Source organism: Glycine soja, chromosome 18, assembly GCF_004193775.1.
Source record: "Glycine soja cultivar W05 chromosome 18, ASM419377v2, whole genome shotgun sequence".
NCBI lineage: Eukaryota > Viridiplantae > Streptophyta > Magnoliopsida > Fabales > Fabaceae > Glycine > Glycine soja.
The window spans coordinates 11,250,176-11,270,963 of NC_041019.1; the positions used below are offsets into that span (position 1 = coordinate 11,250,176).

At 33.2% G+C, this 20,788-nt stretch overlaps 2 protein-coding genes and 1 long non-coding RNA gene across 3 annotated transcripts; 1 reads left to right on the forward strand and 2 right to left on the reverse strand.

Annotated features, from left to right (window-relative positions):
- Positions 1 to 1,161: 1,161 nt before the first annotated feature.
- LOC114396220 lies at positions 1,162 to 1,782 on the reverse strand. Its single transcript, XR_003663253.1, has 3 exons — positions 1,725 to 1,782; positions 1,323 to 1,388; positions 1,162 to 1,208 (listed from the first exon to the last, which is right to left on the reverse strand). It is a non-coding gene; the product is annotated as an uncharacterized LOC114396220 (long non-coding RNA).
- Positions 1,783 to 5,405: 3,623 nt separating this feature from the next.
- Positions 5,406 to 7,056, forward strand: LOC114395489 (spermidine hydroxycinnamoyl transferase-like). Its single transcript, XM_028357282.1, has one exon. It carries the CDS (start codon positions 5,466 to 5,468, stop codon positions 6,786 to 6,788), a length of 1,323 nt encoding a protein of 440 aa, XP_028213083.1. The 5' UTR covers positions 5,406 to 5,465; the 3' UTR covers positions 6,789 to 7,056.
- Positions 7,057 to 19,957: 12,901 nt separating this feature from the next.
- On the reverse strand, positions 19,958 to 20,471 carry LOC114394842. The gene is made up of 2 exons (XM_028356515.1): positions 20,226 to 20,471; positions 19,958 to 20,143 (listed from the first exon to the last, which is right to left on the reverse strand). Exons 1-2 carry the CDS (start codon positions 20,376 to 20,378, stop codon positions 19,967 to 19,969), a joined length of 330 nt encoding a protein of 109 aa, XP_028212316.1. The 5' UTR covers positions 20,379 to 20,471; the 3' UTR covers positions 19,958 to 19,966.
- Positions 20,472 to 20,788: the final 317 nt, after the last annotated feature.

The following is a 20,788-nucleotide window of genomic DNA, read 5'->3' on the forward strand; positions in this document are numbered from 1 at the left end:
AAGATGAGTTGGATGGGAGAAGAATCAGAGTTGATAATGCATTTCTGAATGAAGTAAGAGATTGCAGTCTAAAGGAAAATATATTCTGCATTTCCAGTCAGGAATTGAGAAATGTAAATGCAAAATTGATATCTGATTTTCCGCCACCAACTAAAAATCAACAACAGGTTCAATCTGAAGAGACCAACAAGCTGAAATCTGACAATATGATAGGGAAGGAGAAATCTTGTCCAAGGTATTTCAAGCTAGAACTGGAAACTGAAGCTGCTTATCTGCAATCCAAAATTTCTTCAAATTGTTCAATTGATTTTCCAAATGACATGAAGTTTCATGATTTCACAAAGGATTCCCAAACTCTAATGAGCAAAGATGTTGTGAGTAATTTATCATTTGAAAGTTCTGATGATGAAGACAATGCTTTGTTTAGACTAAAAGCAGAAAATGTACAGTTGTCTGAAAGAATGCTTGGCTTAGAAGCTGAAATGAGGCATTTGATTGAAGAAAAGCACTCAACTCATTTAGCACTGGAGAATTTTGAAAACGTTGTCAAAAATCTCTATGCTGAGATCAGGAGAATGGAAGCATTAAACGAGGCACAAAAGGTTGAGTTGAAAAGAAAGGATGACAACATGCAGAAAAAATGGATAGAAGTTCAAGAAGAGTGCAGCTATGGAAGAGATTTTTTTACTGCATAATATAGCATAGAAGGACACAAACACAAGCTAAAGGACACAGTAGTTGAGACTTGAGAGAGTAAAAGTACACAGCACAAGCTTATAAAAACCAATGGTACTTTTTAAAGACAAAAACAAAGTCAGTGTGATGTAATATGAAGATTGTAGACATTTATTAAATTAGCACAAATGTTTAGAATTATATATTTATAGATTGAAACTATGAACTTTTAATTAGAAATTTTGGATCCTTTAAAGTTTCACCCTCAAACACCTTTAAAGGAAAGTTCTAGATTGGCCTAAGGGCTTCACCATTATTTGTGGAATTGCACGAGGACTTCTGTATCTTCATCAAGATTCTAGGTTGAGGAAAATACAGAGACCTTAAAGCAAGTAATGTCCTAGTTGACCATGAGTTCAACCCATAACATTAGATTATAGACAAATTACATACCTTTTTTGGGAATGTATATGTATCATAACCTTTCATTCAAATCAGCTCCAACATCCTCAGTAATATGGCGCTTAAAAACTCTATAAATGTTCATGCAAAATAAACTTCTTAAATGAGCATAATATCACAGCAACCCATTGCAAAGAGAACCAAACAAAAAGAAATCAAATAATTAAGGATCTCAAACAGCTTACCAAACTACGATTGTCAAAGTATACTTCTCCGTCTTCGACACAACTATAGCAAGCAACTTCACAAGGCTATCAGAATAATCAACAAGAGATAATCAGAACATATGCATCCAGAAAGACAATTTAACAAGAATACACCAAAGAAACATGTTAATAAAATAAGACAGGAAAAGCATAGAAGCTTCAATATTTAAATCAAATAGAATCATTTTCTTTTACAATACAAACCTGATAATTCCTTTAATCCTTTTCCTTTCCTCGCCAAATAAGACATAATGAGAAAAGTATAAAATTGAGATATAAAAACTCAATCTTCATAACAATTTATCGAATTCTTAAAGCAAATTGACCATTAAATTGCTTGATGCAGAAACAGTTAAATATAGGAAAATGGCATTCCCTTACCTCCTTAAAAGCAATGCACTTTCATGATAGAGTTTCTTCACTTTTTGAAAGCTTCAACTCAGAGACAAATAACTCGTAATGGTGGCCATTCTGAAACCTATTTTCGTACCCTAAAGGAATTTCTACTAAGTAGATTTAGGGTTTTAACAAACACATTTATAATATGATAAACACCGAAATAAGGGAGCACGAATAGCTAAGAAATTAAATTTAGGAGCATGCATGAATCAAATATTGGTACTTACTAAAAGAAGGTAGGAGGCAGCTGGAAACAATATAGGCCACGACGGAGTGAAGGAGATTGCGCTAGGTATCGAGACCTTGGGAGTGCTGAACCACGACAGAGCTTGCGGCACACTTTCGAGGTCACGGCAGAGTGAAGGAGGTGACGACGGAGCTTATGGCACTATGCAGGTCTTGCTGAAAAAGCACACACGTACGTTCAACAAGCGTAGTACTGAGCTTCGAAAGTGAAAATACAATTGAAATCAAGATCGCATGACTTCAAAGACGGGTGATTAAAAACCCGTAGTAGTCTGCTTATGAACAAAGACGATTTTATAAAAACCATTGTTAACGCCTTAACATACTATTAATTTCAAAAATGCCACCGCAAGTTTTACTACAGCAGTTTTTCAATAACCGATGCATATGAGGCAATGTTGAATCATCATTTTATAGAAGTGTTGCATGTGTTGTGGTCGTTGGCTTGAAAGGAAGATTTGTTGCGGTGTTGTCGTGGTTGTTGTCACTGTAGTTGATTTCCTTTGATGTTGTCGCTGTGATGATTGCGGTGGTGTCATTGGCATCGACTGTAACATTCCATTTTTTCGTAAATAATATTTTAGAGAATAATGATATTTTATAATTAAATAAATAAATAAAAATAGTTATAATAAAATAATAGTTTGAGAGAAAAAAAAGTATTTTATTTATTCATCTGATAGAGAATAAAATAGAGTTTTTTTTAAATAATAAAAATAAATAAATAAAGTAAATAATAAGTTGTAAGTATCCTAGGTATAAGTAGAGACGTGTTAGGTCATTTTTCATATTGACGATGCCTCCACTTTCCTTCATTTTCGTTTTTCTCTCTTTTCTTCCCAAAGCCCTTTCTTTTTCCCGTAGTCCACCAAACCTGTCTCAGAAAAACTACGATCTTTGACTCATTCACCGCTGGATCATCGTGAAATTTGAGAACCACGTTTGCAACCCAATTCCTAGCATTATCACCGTTGGGAATTCCAAAAACATGTCAAAGCTAAGAGAAATACCCTTTGCACCGTAGCTTTCTCTTTTCCCACAGAAACCCAAAACAGTCTCAGTAAAACTATGATCCCGGTTTCGTTAACCGTTGGATTTTCATGAAAGTTTGATATGTGATTCACAATTCAGTTCCGCACATTTACACCGTTGGGATTTGGGAGATAATATTCATGGAGAGATAAAAAGGAATCTCATGAAGACAGTAAAAATGGAGGCTTCAATCCCTTCTCCGTCTCTCTGACGTTTGTGAACTCTATCGGAGCAGTCGGAGGAAACACTGAAGGAATCTCAGGGAACCGCTAGAAATGCCGCTATTGCTGTCGGAAGTCACGTGAGTCCGCTTAGAGGTAAGGGATGAGTTATTCACAATTGGGGGTTAGTGAGAACATGTGTAGGGATCCTTAGAGGATTAAATTGGGGTTTTATTTTGGGATGTTTATTAAATTGCAATTTTTCCTTTATGATTATAAATAAAATATTGATGTTCTAATGAGAATTGTTTGATAAATTGTGCTCTTGATATTTGTATATTTTGACCTATGATTTTGATATAATTGTGTAATATTATTTGAGGGGTTTTACTCTCCAGGTTGCGATAGTCTTTTGTATAAATTGTTATATTTAGGATATGAAATGATGATTCAAATTGTAAGTATGTGGTGAATTGAACATGTGATGAATGATGGAATACATGTATATTGAGATGTGTATTGTGTTGTGAGCTATAAATTGTGCAATCACACAACTGTAAGACCCTTTAAGGGCGACGAGTTTTGCGTGACGAGTATTGTGATGAGATTCATTGTGGGAACCCGACGAGTTTAATCACAAGTGCGACAAGTTAAAATGATTTTAAAAATAATTGAATAGTTGTGTGTATTGCATAGTTCATAGGTAAAGTGTGTATGATTCATGAGGTGCGATAACATGTTATTTTGAGATTATAACATTGTGATTGAAATCGAGTGTATGTGATAAATTGAGTATGCACGTGATTGAGATGTTGTGTGTATTGAGTTGTAAACTGTGGATTGTACAATCACACGACTATAAGACCTTTAAGGGCGACGAGTTAATGCTAAGTTCTTTTAAGGGCGACAAGTTAATGCTAAGACCCTTAAAGGGCGACGAGTTAAAAATATTTGAGAACAATTAAGGAGCCGTGTGTTTTCTACAGTGCATAGATAGAGTCTGTGTGCTAAAATGTTTTTTGGGTTGGACCTGAATTAGGAGGGAGAGACCCTGACGAACTCTTCGGAGTGTAGGCCTTGGGGGTCACCCGGTTTAAGTGCTCCTTTAAGCCTTTGCCGATCCCACATGGTTGGAACATTCTCGCAAAACACTGTGACCCTGACTGGTCTCCCTATGATATTACCTAGTGAGAGTGACTTGACTTGCTAGTGTGTGGTTTGTCTTGTCATGTACTCCTAGGCGCCCGACGAAGTTTTTCATTGACATGGTATCACATTGCATATAGGATTGAGTCTTAGTGTATCTGCTGCATAACGCTTGTGTATTGTTCTATATTGATTGATTTGATGATATTGTGTTTTGACTATTGAGTATGCGAATGTTGTGAAAATGAATGAGACGTGTGGTGAAATAACGTGAGTTATGCTAAATAAATTGTATTTTGTTAAATAATATTTATACCTATATGTTGTCTTATTTTTCTCTATTAATTAGGAATGTGATAATTCACTCTCGCTGTTGTTTGTGTTTGAATCTTGTAATGAACTTGAACTTTGTGTTCGGGGGAGCAGATGACTAGGTGAATTACTTTAAGGAACCTTGTGCTGAAGAACATCAGAACACAATGCTCTGATAGGATGTGACATTAGGGTATAAGTTGTTATATTAATTGTATGAGGTCTTGGACAATCTTATTTTGAGCCAAAATAATTTATTAATTATTTGAACAAGTTTTATTATGATGTTAGAAAAATGAATGTGAGTCTTTTATCCTTTTTGAAAGGCTTGTATTTAAATGTATTTTAAAAACTTTTAATTAAATTTGATCTCTTATTTCTTTTATTTATTTATATATATATGTCGGGGTAGAGGATGTCACATTGACTCTTTGTGTTGATGCAAGGGAGAGATGGGGACAGAGGACAAAGTTGGAAAAGGAGGAAAGGGAGATAAAATAAGAAAAAAGTAAAAGAGAAAAATAAAAAATAATGTTGGCATTTGATTAAAAATATTATATATCCAATGGTTATAAAACACTCACGCACAGTAGGCAAGGAGTTTGCCTTTCCCACCTTAGTCTTCGTCATATATTCAACTCTTGAGATTTAGAATCCAAATGTTTGACAAAATTTGTCCTTACATTAAAATTAATATTTCTACGCTTTACTCAAAAGGAAAAAAAAAAATCACTGTTGAATCCTTCAGTTAGCGCTATAAATAAAGAGCTCATGAGATAGGTATGCATATACAGCCTTAAGAAAGTTCAAGCCTTCAAGCACAAAAATGGTAGCCATTGTGGCTTCTTACATTGTCACTCCAAATCAACCAACTCCCAATGATCCTTTATGGATGTCTGATAGTGACCAAATCGGGCACCTACTTCATGTATCCAGTATCTACATTTACAAAGCAAAACACAACAGCCACATAATTGAGAGGATGAGAAACTCTCTTAGCAAGCTTTTGGTGTACTACTATCCTGTAGCTGGCAGGTTGAGCTTGACAAAAAGTGGTCGAATGGAAGTGGATTGTAACGCAAAGGGAGTGACATTGGTTGAAGCTGAAAGCACAAAAAGATTTGGTGATTATGGAGACTTTTCACCCTCTGAGTCCACAGAGGAACTTGTTCCAAAAGTTGATTACACTCAACCTATAGAGGAGATTCCCCTACTGCTACTGCAATTAACAAGGTTCCATGGTGGTGAAGGCCTTGCCATTGGAGTTGTTATGTCTCATCCATTGACTGATGCGATTGGCTTCGTTCACTTCATGAACAGATGGGCAAAGCTGACTCGAGGAGAAGCACAAGAACCTAATGAAATTCCATTTCTTGATCGAACACTACTCAAGTTACCACATCAGCCATCAGCACCAAGCGTTAAACTTCCAGAGTGGAAGCCAGCACCAAAAATACCAGGAAAAGAGCAAACGAGAAGTGCTGCATTGCTTGAGCTCACATCAAACCAGGTACAGAGGCTAAAGGAGAAGGCTAATGATCAATCTTCAAAAGAAGGTTCAAGACCTTATAGCAGATTTGAAGTTGTTGCCGCTCATATATGGAGATGTGCAGCTAAGGCTCGTGAATCTGGTGAGAACCACCCAACTGTCGCTCGGTTTAGTGTTGATTTTCGCAAAAGATTGAATCCACCTCTCCCTCAGAATTTTTTCGGAAATGCTTTGGCAAAAGCAGTGACACCTAAATGTTATGAGAGAGATATCATATCAAACCCATTAAGTTTTGCTGCTCAAAAGATAAGGGAAGGAGCTCATGCAGTTACGGATGAGTATATAAGGTCACAATTAAATGTTATTTTAGGGCAACAGCAATTGGATCAAATAAGGGCTTTTTTCAAGGGACAAGGACACCGTCTGAATGTCCCGTATGCTGGGGATCATAACATCCTACTTACAAGCTGGATTACCATGCCATTGTATGAAGCAGATTTTGGTTGGGGAAAGCCAGTGCTCTTTGGTTTAGCAACTCGGTTTCAAGAAGATAGGGCAGCAATTCTTCCAAACCCAGAAGGATACGGTGTTACTGTCAGCATATTTTTCCAGACAACACTTATGCAGCTCTTCAAAACATTCTTCTATGAGGATATGTAGGTATCCTCGTTATAGCACATATTTGGAGCTAGGAAATATCCTGTTAGTTATTGTGTTTAGGACTGCTGCAATGGTTCCGCTTTGCAGTTTAATTTTAAAGTTCTGTTTCCTAGTTTTTAGATGTTGACAATGTTCAATTTCTTTATTAAGTTTCCTTGATCGTGGGCTAACTAGAGCAGAGAGCAATAGCACATGATCTACGATCTATAATACATGTAATTTCCCTATATGCAATGCAACGATCTTACATGTGACTTGTGATTTTCTATGGTAAATAAATTTACATGTAATATGAAATTTCATTTGTCGAATTAAAGTTCCTATTTTCATTATATGTGATATGCATGTTTTTATATCTTTGCGTACAACTTTAAAATTTATTTGAGAAACATTGGGCAAATTATGATACTTTTAATTGCAATCCACCTGATGCATTGGAGAATTTGTTCCGGTCACTGATCAAAAGTGTCATCATATTAAATTTCTTCCTTTTGCATCCAAATCTGTATCCACATTTAAAATACGTGAGCGTGCTGCTCGCGTTTAATATTTAGTATTAAAGAGAAAAAAAAAAAAAAAACTAAAGATAGTAGTTGTTTATTGTAACTCAAGTTTCGTGTGATGATAAAGTTCCTGCTTTCTTAAATATGATTTATTTTCTGTATTTTTATTTTTCAGCTTTAGTCCCTCTCAAAAAAAGCTTTAGTCCCTAACTTTTATGAACGTTTTTCTCCCTACTATCCAGCTCTGTTACAAAAAATATAGAAAAGATATATTACATCATCATGAATTAAAATAAATCTAAATTATAATTTAAATGTGAAAAAAATAAAATAACACTATTTATTTAACCCTTTAAAAGAAAACTAGCTATATATTTTATTTATTTATTACTTTATGAATAATTATATATATTTTTAATGAACAAATTCTCTTATTTATTTTTTTAGGCTAAAGGCTAGCGAGGTTTATTATTATCTGTTTTTTTTTTTAAATATGTCTTTTTGAATCAACAAGGGTTGGTTCTTATTCCTACATATCTCTGGATACAATGGTGAATCATACTTACATATATAGTTCTTTTGTAGAAAATCATTTTATGTGTTGAAGAATTTTGTTTTTGTTTAAAGTGAAGGGATCATCAAGATGTTAGATCTTATACACAACGGAGTTTAGCTTACACAAGTGAAACATCTTTTGCACCATAAAAAGGGATGACTAAGCGGTCCAAGTTGTTGATTACCATATTGTCCTTTTTCATTGGATTCGTTTGCTCTAATTGTAGTGAATAAATATTATCCGTTTTATGAATAATATGATTATCCGTTTTATACTATTTTTACATCCTAATAATAATAATAATATTATTATTATTATAAAAACATAGGTATTGTTGCATTTGCGCGTCTGTTTTTTTTTTATTTGGGTATTGCATTTTTCAGCATTATATAACACACAATATAATATAAAAAAATAACATATAACGCGTTTGTCATTCCAATGAAAAACAGATCCAATGAAAAAGGATAATATGATAATTAGCAACTTGTATATTTAAATTGAGTTTTAATTGATTAAAAGAGAAAAATATTAATCACTTAATTGAAGGAGATATGGTCATCTAAAATCACACAATTTTAGCATTGATTAAAATATTTATTTTTGCAAACTCGTATTAATTGAAATTCATCATAACAAATAGCAGTCCTCGATCATCAAATAAAAATATAGTGAATAAAACGGAAAGAAACATAGATATATATTCAACTTTTGAGATCTAGAAGATTTAGAACCCAAATGCACGACTAATTATTCCCTTGCATTTAAAGATTTCTACCTTTGACCGAAAAGAAGGAAATAAATCATTGTTGAATACTTTAATCAAAGCGCTAGAAAGAGCTCGTGAGAAAGGTAAGGGCCATTCCAATATAGCCTCAAGCACATTGAGGTCTTCAATCACCAAAAATTAAAAAGCGTTAACTTACAAAGAATAAATTCATATTTTAGTTTTTAGAAATTTTGCTTTTATATATTTACACATACCTGAGTAAACCAGTTTTTTCTTTAATTTAATTTTCTCCAAAGCTTTGAATCAAGGCTAAACTCTCAGTTTGAGAAACAACACATGTTCACCATTTTTTAAACAAAGCCTTAAAAATAAGAAATAAAAATAGACATTTTTGTAATTATTTGTAAACGCAGAAACTGGAAAATAAATTAGCTTTCTTGGTGTCAATGGTAAACTCTCATTTTGATAAACTACATATGTTCACCAGTTTCTATACAAGTCTTTAAAATAGGAAATAAAATAAAAATAATGCCCTTTGTAATTATTTATAAATACAAAAAATGCAAACAAAAATATTTTAAAAAATCAAATATGCCCATAGCTACTAGATAAAGGCTCAATGGTTTTGTACAGTGTATACGAATTTCTTTTAATAATCCGCTTTTTCTACCAAATAATAAGGATTCTCACTTTCCCTTCTTAGCACAGCATAATATTTCCTTTACCAACCAATAAGTAGAAACAATTAGCATGCCAAATTTACAACTATTTACACCTAGTTTCTTTACCGTTATGATTTTTTTTATATGTTTACAATTATGAATTATTAAAAATCTGTTCCTCTTGTTCTCTTCTCTGATTTTTTTTGTTCAGGTTAAAATACACTGGTTGACCCCAAGAAGCAAATACAGGTCTGTTGTTTATGGAATAACTTTTTTCTGCTTTAACTTATGTGTGCTTATTATAAAAAATAAATAAATAAATATGCAGTCATTTTTATTGGATATCACAGGAAGGATGCAAATTCATATGTGGACGAAATGAGTGTTTGCTCTGATGATGTGGAAAATGACCAATTACAGGTAATAAGTTGCAACAAAATTTTTTTAGGTTATTCGATAAAATAAAATGAATTATTAGGTAGTAATAAAAAAACTATTTTTTAATTATGAAAAACTTATTTAAATTAATTTGAAAAATATTTTTTTAATTAACGAATAATAAGGATGAGTTTTGTCAAAATAATTAATTTAATTTCATATATGATAAGTGATAAATTTTATTATTTTGTTGAAAATAAAAATGATAATCATAAATTTAAGTTATATTTAAAAAAAATCTTATAAATTAATAAGAAAAAAATATTTCTCAAATACTTTTATTTCATTAAATATTTGTAAACTTGTTAAAAAATTAAAAATTAATTAAAATAAATTGATAAATTTATATGTAATTTATGGCATTTAATGATCCTTTATGGCTGTCTGGTACTGACCAAATCGGGGACCTACTTCATATACCAATTATCTACCTTTAGAAAGCAAAACACAACGTACAGCCACAAAATATAAAGTTAACAACAGCCACAAAATATATAGTTAACAACAGCTGTGGAAATTAAAGTGACAAGCATTAATGGCCTGAGATGACGTGCCCAATGTCGGAGTCTAGCATTAATTCCCACGTGAAACATCTTTTGCATTAGACGAAAGGAATTAGGACCGTTGGATTGAAAGCTAGTGATGCAATGAATAGGTGGGAGTTATGTTTGTTGTTTCATAATTAATTGAACCTAATGAATTTCTTGATTTCTTTGTTGAAAATTTATTCACAACAATATTTTTTAATATTTATTTTATGTTAAATTTTTTCATATTTTTTAATTGCTTGATGGAAAATATAAAAAAATAGTTTTTTTTTTCAAATCTCATACGAACCTGTAAAAGGGTTACATATTATGAATCCATTAACTTCATACGGATTGACAATCCGTATTGGGCTTATGATTTGATAATCCGTAATATGTAAGTCCAATATGAGTTGTCGTAGGTCCATTACGAGTTGGTAATTTGTATGGCCTTGTCTTAGGGATTCATAATCGAAAATCCATAAGCCTCGTACGATTTGTCAATCCATAACGCTCTAACATTACAAAATCCAATGCTATATATGATTGACGTTAATTAAAAGCAGTAATCTCAATGGCCAATTATGTGAGTTGGTTAGAGCATGGTTCTAATAACGATTTTGTGTCACATTCGAGAGTTTCATGGCTCATTAATATAAAAAAATTTCGTAAACCATTTTTTAACAATCAATATCGGGTTTTTCGATTATGAATTCGTAAGCCCGATACATATTGACTATCTGTAATCCATAAGCATGTTACGAATGTGTATGAGGGTTTCCAATTGAAAATCCGTAAGGGACATATGATTTGGTGAAAAATACATATATTTAAGTTAAATTATTTTCATGTTATACATATTTTGATAAAAAAAATAATAGCTCATGATGTCCCACAACTATTTGTGGTACATATGGTCATAGGTTTATCATGTTGCAGTGCATTAGTTGTTGTTGATTGTCATCTTCTTGAATGAGTTTTTACTCCTCTTGTTCTAGGATGATCACAACTTATTAATTGTTGTTGTTGACCAACATGTTGAGCACCTTCACCATCAATAACATCATTGTCATTGTTGTTATCATTAAGGGACTCAAGAGATGCGTTGGGTCCAACATGGGGTTCATGGTGGTGTGACCCAACACAACACTGGCCCAACAGAACATTGTCATTGGAAAGTCCAGTTATGATAAGGAATGAATAAAAAAAATTTGTAAATATATTAAATCTAACACAAAGTAACTTATAACCTTTTTTCTTTTTTTTAATTAAATAAATTTAAATTGTATGCCAATAATTGTAGGAGTGAGTAACCAGTCATTTTTGGTTAAATCAAAAATATTGTTTTAAAGACAACTAAAATTAGTTCTTTTTAAAATTATGATAAATTTTAGAAAAATAAAAGCAGAATTATTTTTAAATTTTTTATTTGTTTTAAAAAAAATTAGAAAATCTTAGAAAACTTAAAGCGGAAAAGAACTCTTGAAAGGCCACATAAGTATAAACCTTTTTTTAAAATGGTTTTTTATAACTTTAAAATCAATAGTAAAAAAATAATTTAACAACAGCTGTCTGATACTGACCAAATCGGGGACCTACTTCATATACCAATTATCTACCTTTAGAAAGCAAAACACAACAGCCACACAAGGGCAAATTTACGGAGGAGGGTTGGTTTTAGAAACTTTTTACTGAATAGGGTCTCATTTATAAGAAATTACGGGGGGGGGGGGGGGTTGTTTTCTACGTGGGTGTCGCCATTGACACCGGCGGGAAGCTTGAACCGCCAGTGTCAATGGCGGGATAGGGGCTGACTAGGAGAGAGGGGGAGGGGTGCCGCCAGCAGCAATGGCGGGATGGGAGGGGATAGGAGAGAGAGAAGTGTCCCGCCCTTGGAGATGGCGGGATAGGAGAGAGGGGTGGTCCCGCCCTTGGAGCTGGCGGGACAGGGCGTTGCAGGCGATACCGCCACTGGCGGTTGCGGGACAGGGGGAGAGAGGATCCGCCTTTCGAGCTGGCGGGATAAGCTTGTTTCTGAAAAAGCCTGCACCTTGTTCACGTGAATGAAGGCTTTCATGGCAGCATGTGTATACACAAACACGTAAGGTAGTGTTTGATAATCATGTATTAAAAATTGAAGTTTTAATCTTAAGCATCAACTTTTTATAATTATAATGTAATGATTAAAATTAATTTTTCTCATTTTTCATTTAATACATCTTCATCATATTATTATATACAGCATGCATATAGACACACGTATAAAGAGAAATAGAGAGATAATAATGTTTGTTTTTCCAAAATGTCCAAGTAGAAGGAAAAGCCAAATCATGAAAAAGGTGAGGGTATCTTTTTCATCGTTTACCTTTTTATTTATTTAGAAGACTGAAAACATTTTTGTGGGAATAAACTAAAAAATTATTCTGTTCAAAGAAGATGGAAAACAAAAAAAATATACTCTTTCATGCACAAATTAAACAATTTTTTTCTCATTTTGATTTATCTTTTTAGTTTTAATTTTTTTTATAATTTTGAACACATTTTTTATTCTTGTTTCTATACAACTAAACAAGAAGAGAACAATACTAATTTTCTTATCTTTTATTTCTTTCTTATCATACAATTTGAAAAAAAAAAAGGATTTATATATTTTGTATTCCTTTTCCTTCCTTATTTTTCTCTTCTTATACTTTTTTTCCCATAAATCAAACATACAGTTCTCTATATAATAATAATAATTTTAAACCACTCCACTTGCATAGATTTGATGGGACTGAAGCTTGGAGAGTGATGCTGAATGATGAGACTCAAGCCTGATGCAGTTACGGTTCACTTGCATTGAATTTTTTTTTATGCAGACTAGGGAGGAGAATAGGGCACTGTATTGGATAGAGAAATCATAAATGACATGCATGCATGACAGCTTAATCAGCTACGCATCAGCTACGCATGTAGGAGGTGACTTCCATACAGAGTTACTTTAATAATGGTGTACGTTGCTTTTTGCTAAAAAAATTCTTTAAATAGAGCAAACTTGAATCACACTCTGCACTTGCATAGATTTGAGACCGAAGAGAGTATTGTGAAAGAGGAAGAAGCAGTTTTGAAGTTTGATTCTATAGTAAGTAAGGATGTTTTATATTTATTTAATTAAAGTTTTCTTTCATTTTGTTTATTTATGATGTACAAATTTTTTATTTTGAAGTAACAAATATTATGGTTAGAATGAAATTTGAAGCTCAAATTTAAGTGTATTAATTTTGTAAATTACATTTTAAATTTAAAAAATATTAGTAGTAATTATTTGTAAGCCTTTTTGTTAATGGTTTTTGCGTCTGAATTATTATTTGACATATAATTTAATTTAAGACAAAAAATAATTACATGCTATTTCTTAAGTATTTTGTTGTTTGGTCTGAGTACGAAGTATTATTTTACTTGTAATAAAATTTAATATAAGTTAACAAAAAGAAATTGTAATTTTAATTATAAAAACAATAAGAAAAATATTACCAATTTTAAAAGTCCCGTCATTTAAATTTACTAACATGGGAATAACAATTTTTCGTTACTATATTTATTAGTAATTTATTGATTTTTAATAATCATAAAAGAAGTTTACTTGGATTTTTAGATTATTTTATACTAGATCGGGTCTAATACTTGTCCAGTTTTCGAAAAATAGTAGGTGAATATTTTTTCTCTCCAAGCAATCACTAGTGCAGAAAATTAAAAAATATAGTTGAATTAATTCTTTAACACTCACTAATTTTGTATCTCTTTGTTTTTATCACATATATCATATTAGTTATTATACTTGAATTGTATATATTTCTTTTATCTCCTTGTCTCACTAAGTTTCAAATTAGTTGTTCACCGAGTATTTTTTGCCTTACATATACACGCATGTAATTTAATTAATTAACCATTGAGACTATTAAGTAGAGATGGAGGAAAAATTACGCCTTATTTATCTGTGTCCTCCATTCCTATATATAGATAGTATACTTTCCTACTAATTTTGTCATATGTATATATATATGATATATCCTTCATTACCGAATATATGTCATTTGAGTTAAGTAAGTTGTTCTCGTTAATTAGTACTGAAAAACGACTTCGAAGATACAAATATGGGGGCGCCTAGGCGTGTTGGCCATGTTTCGTCTGAAATTTTTTTAAGTGTAATCCTTTCATTTATAACCCTTCCATTTTGTGTTTGTCTGAAATTTTTTTAAGTGTAATCCTTTCATTTATAACCCTTCCATTTTGTGTTTGTCTGGAATTTTTTTGAAGTTGAGGAATTTTCCATAAATTATTTAATTAGAGTACTTTTTTTTAGAATAAAGTATGAATGTGAAGTTTAAGTTTAATAGAGGAAGCAAATAAATATTTGATATTTAATTGAAGTAATGATTTTATTTGTTAGACTAATATTTGAAGGCAAAGTTTAAGTGAATTAATTTTTTTAATTAGAATTTTTATTATAAAATTAGTATGAGTAATTATTTATTTTAAAACTCCTATTGTTATGATTAATTATTATTAATTTTGATGATGTAGGTATATCATGAATTCAATTATTACAGTGTTGTATTTCAATGGAAGAATATATGAAGACAGTGATGGTGTAATATTTGAAGGCAGTAAAAAGGCCATTCAGATTAAACGCGGAATTAGTTTCAATGCTTTGAAAAAAAAATTGGAGATAAGGTAAAGTTAGAAAATAATGAAATTATTTCTACTATAAGTTGTAGATTTTTAGTTTCAGGAAAATATGTTGCATTGCAAATTTGTGATGACGAAGATGTTGAAACTATGATCGAAAGTTTTCAACAACAATAACAAATGTCAGTTTTAGAATTGTACGTAGAAAAGGATGTTGCTGGTGGTTCAATGTTTCATGCTGCAAATTCTGTTACGTCATGTGGACGTAATGTATCTCATCATGAATCGGAACTGCCAAGAAATATAAGTAATTTACATGATGATGAAGATGATGATGATGACGATTACCTTGCATCTAACTCATACGTTGAAGAGTCGTTCAATGAAGATGATAGTGATGATGGAATATCTGATACAGACGATGAAGTCACTGACATTGTTGAACCAGTTTCAATTGTTCACCCAACCGAAGGTAAATGTTTGTGAAATACAAAATTAGTTGAATACATCTATCTTTTTATGAGAATTGTATTTAATGGTAACTAAATAGGAGTAGTTTCTTTACATGATTTTTTTTTAAAATTATTAGGTGTACCACAAATTCAAAATCCATTTTGGAATGATGCTATGCATTATAATAATATCAATTGGAGTCATCCGGACGAGGAGGACATTTGTGGTCTGGACATGCCAACGACTTTTAATGTTGGACAAGAATTATATGTTGGCATGGATTTTGACAGTAAAGATGCGGTAAAAAATGCACTGAAACAATATGTGATGAAGGTGCATCAAACTTTTAAGGTTGTTGAAACGAAATCACACAAATATATCGTTTGTTGCCCCAACAACACCGAAGAGTCTCCTTGCCCTTTTTATATGAGGGCAATTTTATCCAAAAAAACTGATGCATGGAAAGTGACACAATGGGGTGGACCGCACACATGTCTAAATATGACTATGACACAAGACCATGAGAAGCTTGATTCAAATTTAATTGCGACTTGCATAGTAGGTACGTTTTTTATGTTCATATTATCCTACTTTTGTGTTATTTGTTATTTTAATTTGTAATTTTATTTTAGTATTTGAATTACAGGCATGATCAGAGAAGATCCATCAATAAAAATTTCTTTGATTCAAGAAAGGATAAATAGTGAATTTTCCTATAAGGTTTCATACAGAAAAGCATGGATGGCCAAACAAAAGGCGATTGCAATTGAATATGGCGATTGGGAAGAGTCATATGCGAAACTCTCGTCATAGCTAACACACATGCAAAATCATTCTCCTGGCTCATACTTTCAAATACTACATGACGATTTTATTGTTGGTAATAGGGTAAGTCGCGAACATCGTCAGTTTCATCGAGTATTTTGGACATTTGGTCAATGCAAAGAGGCTTTTAAGTACTGTAAGCCAATCATACAAGTTGACGGCACACATTTATACGGCAAATACCGTGGGACCCTGTTAATGGCCACATCGCAAGATGGAAATGGTGGTGTTCTTCCTCTAGCATTCGCCGTGGTCGAAGGCGAGACGCTAACAGCATGGTCATGGTTTTTGGCCCACTTGCGTGAACACGTCACAGATAAGAATGGAATTTGTCTAATATCTTATCGTCACGCGAGTATAAAGTCTGTTGTCGCTAACGAACATCTTGGTTGGCAACCTCCCCACGGTTATCATGTGTACTGCGTCCGACACATAGCTAGCAATTTCAATCGCAAATTCAACAACGCGAAACAAAAAGAGATGTTCAAGAAATTGGGTAAGGTTGATTTTATACATTAATTTAATTTGAGTTTGATGTCTACGTACAACTTTTGATGATAACAAATTTGATGCAGCGTACACTCCTTGCAAGCATGTGTTTGATCAAAACTTAGAAAAATTTCGTCAACTGAGTCCAGCCATAGCAAGATGGATTGATCGCATTTCAAAGGAAAAATGGAGCATGGCTTACGATACATCTGGACGACGATATGGTCACATGACAACCAACCTATCAGAATGTGTGAATAAGGTGTTGAAAGATTGTCGCAGCATTCCAATAACAGCGTTGGTCAAGTCAACATATAGTAGGTGCCGAAAGTACTTTGTTGATCGTGGTCGCCAAGCCCAAAGACAATTAAGAGAAGGCCAAGTTTATTGTTCTAAGCTTGTTACAGAACTTAGGAAAAATCAAGAACAAGCTTGTTCGCACATCGTTCGTGTGTACGATATCCACTCGACAAGGTTTGAAGTTGAGGAGACCTTCAATCCTATAACGCAACGTGGCGGACAAAAATGGGCAGTTAACTTGAATGGCCATTATTGTCAATGCGGAAGGTATTCTGCGCTTCACTATCCATGTTCACACATTATTGCAGCTTGTGGTTACGTGAGCATGAACTACTACCAATATATAGATGTTGTTTACACCAATGAACACATCTTAAAAGCATACTCCGCACAGTGGTGGCCTCTTGGGAATGAAGCGGCAATTCCTCCTTCTGATGAGGCATGGACACTAATCCCTGACCCAACTACAATTCGTGCGAAAGGTCGGCCAAAATCAACAAGGATAAGGAATGAGATGGATTGGGTCGAACCATCTGACCACCGACAAAAATGTAGTAGATGTGGAGCTGAAGGGCACAATAGGCGCCAATGTCCAATGCAATCTGACCGTGGGAGTAATTCATTTAATTGATTTATGTATGTTACATGACTGACTTGTATTGCTTTAGGTTTTGTTCAATGTATTTACTTGTTGGTCTTTAATGAAATCGTCAGTTACTTTTTGTTGAATGTGTGCTTCTAATGAAATAAAATTACATTTATAAGTTACTTTAGTTTTTTTAACTATCTACAATGACAAAGTATGGACTTAGTCATTATGGTTTAGTGTCTAAGTATTTTGGTTTAGTGTTTAGGGTCTAAGCCTTAGGGTTTAGTGTTTACAACTATGGGATTAGGGCTAATTTTTTTTATTTGAAGGGTTAGGGTTAGTTCTTATTTTTTTAGGGGTTAGGGGTTACTTCTTATATGTTATGGGTTAGGGTTAGTTCTTAATTTTTTAGGGGTTATGGGTTACTTCTTATATGTTATGGGTTAGGGCTAAGTTTTTTATTTTAGGTCTAGGGTTAGGGTTACTTCTTAATTTTTTAGGGGTTACTTCTTATTTGTTAGGGGTTAGGGTTTAGTTCTAATATTTTACGGATAGGGTTAGTTTTTTGGTTTAAGCGTTAGGGTGTAGTTCTGATATTTTAGGGGTTAGGGTTTAGTTCTTATTTGTTATTTTAGGGTGCAGTGCTTATTTTTTAGGGGTTCGTGTTAAGTTCTTTTTATGTTAGGTTTTAGGGTTACTTTTTTTTTATTTTAGTGGTTAGGGCTAACTCATGTATAACGGTTAGGGTGTAGTTTTTTATTTTAGGGTTAGGGTTTAGTTAGAAAATCTTAGAGTTAGGACTAATTTTTACGGGTTAGGGTTATGTTTTTTTGTTTTTAGGGTTAGGGCTTAGTTGTGAAAATCTCAGAGTTAGGACTAATTTTTTAGGGGTTAGGGTTAGGTTTTTTATTTTATGGTTAGGGTTTACTTTTGAACATTTTTAGGGTTAAGGCAAAGTTATTTATTTGAAGGGTTAGGGTTTAGTTCTTGTTTTTTTAGGAAAATACAATTACATTTAGAAGTTGAAATAAAATTACTTTTTTTAAGGGTAAGGGTTTAATTCTTATTTTTTAGGGAAATACAATTACATTTAGAAGTTGAAATAAAATTACTTTTTTTTAAGGGTAAGGGTTTAATTCTTATTTTTTAGGGAAATACAATTACATTTAGAAGTTCAAATAAAATAACTTTTTTTAAGGGTAAGGGTTTAATTCTTATTTTATAGGGTTAGGCTTAGTTTTTTTTATTTTTGGGTTAGGGTTTAGTTATGAAAATTTTAGAGCTAGGACTAATTTTTAGGGGTTTGGGTTAGGTTTTTTATTTTAGGGTTAGGGTTTAGTTCTGAACATTTTAGGGTTATGACTAATGTTTATGGGGTTAGGGTTAGGTTTTTTATTTTAGTGTTAGGGTTTAGTTTTTATTTTATAGGGTTAGGCTTAGTTATTTTATTTTAGGGTTAGGGTTTAGTTATGAAAATTGCAGGGTTTTGGACTAATTTTTATGGGTGAGGTTTAGGTTATTTTTATTTTTTGGTTAGGGTTTAGTGCTGAACATTTTTTACTTAGGGCTAATTTTTAGGGGTTAGGGTTAGGTTTTTATTTTAGGATTAGGGTTTAGTTCGGAACAATTGAGGGCTAAGTGCTTATATTTTATAGGTTAGGGTTAGTGTTTCATATTTAAGGGTTATGGGATACTTTTTATGTTTTATGGGTTAGGGTTTAGTTCACATTGAAATTCATCGTTACTTAGAAACATTAGTTTTTTCCCTTTGGCTACCTTTTTTATTTGGTTTAGGGTTCATTGATTATTATAGTTTGATACACGACATAAATTCTATCCATAAGTAAGCCTTAATAAACTGAATATCATACATTACGCCATGAATGTCAAATTACAAATATACAACAAAGCCTTAATCAACAGAGACATGCAAATCATTCATTTTGGTGTCCGTGATGCCGTGAGGATGTGCCACATGGTCGATCCCATCTTCGTGCTTGGCGATCAGGATTTCTTCTGCCCCGATGCCTCCCCGCTTCTTCTTCGTCAGCCTCCACAGAAAATGCGTTACGCAAATCAACACCGAATAAGTCACCCGTATTAGGTATTTGTCTCGGTACATTCCATTGTGTTCCTAACGGGGCATTAGGTGTTGGAATTAGCCCATGATATTGCTGTGAAGGGGTCATTATGGGCCATGAAAATTGAGCTTGTGTTTCCGCAAAACCACCGAACGATTGCTGGGTTGTAGAAGTATCAGTGTCATGACCCTGAAAAGGATACTGATACATCTGTGTCGGATACTCAGCAAATGTTTGTGGCGTGTAATACATTCCATGGCCACGCTCCGCCATTTGTTGGGAATATTCTTCCGCTTCAACAGTGTCCCTTCTTCTGTCTATCCCCTGAGTTTCAATACTTTACTGAAGCATGTGAAACTATTGTGCGGGAAATTGACGCTCTGATGCGGGACCATGTGACACTGGCTCAGTGACTCTCTCTTGCTCTTCGGATAAAATTGTAATTTTTTCCACATAAGGCACGAGATCATCAAATGTGCATGTTTTCCTCCCTTGAGGAGACACCATGTATTGTAATGCCTCCGCAACTTCACCCTGCATTTGTAATGGTAACAAAATTAATGGCCATCATTAAATAAAAGTTCAACTTAAAATTTGAAAAAAAAGTAAAAAATACCAATGTAGCCGTCTTTGCATTTTCTGGGTCAACAAACATCTTTGTCTTTCGCCTATACCAGACCATGTAGTCCGAGTTAAAACTCAATAGGCCTTCTTGTCGGGGATAAGCGTCGACCCTAAATGCATGGCGATTATTCCACTGCTGAATCATTGGGGCGAACAATTGCCCCCAATTTTCGTCATGTTTCCCCTTTAATGTTATGCCATGAATGTTTAGGGGTTGTGAAGGAGACTCTGGAACTGGTTGTTGCATCCTAAATTGTCTCAAGACTCTGTCCGGTTGGTGCCACTCAATAACTTGGAAACAAATTAGTGGCACCACCGCGTACCACGCGAGACTTCCGACTAAACAAACGGGAGGCAAGAATGACATAACGGTTGATGGGTAAGGCTCCCACACAAACTGCATATAACAACATAGTTGTCAACATTGTAGTAAAATAAGACATATAATTTTTTATTTTACAAATACAATAGCATGGTTCTTACCTCATGACGTTTCATAATATCGAACTTGCGATGAAAAACTTTCACATCATCATTGCCGATATGTTGGTTTCC

Excerpts from the sequence above, each read along its gene's own strand:
- LOC114395489 (XM_028357282.1), top strand. The coding sequence starts at position 5,466 with ATGGTAGCCATTGTGGCTTCTTACATTGTCACTCCAAATCAACCAACT.
- LOC114394842 (XM_028356515.1), bottom strand. The coding sequence starts at position 20,378 with ATGATTCAGCAGTGGAATAATCGCCATGCATTTAGGGTCGACGCTTAT. Across the intron at positions 20,144-20,225 it reads ATGCAAAGACGGCTACATTG|GGTGAAGTTGCGGAGGCATT; the intron begins GTATTTTTTACT and ends TTACAAATGCAG.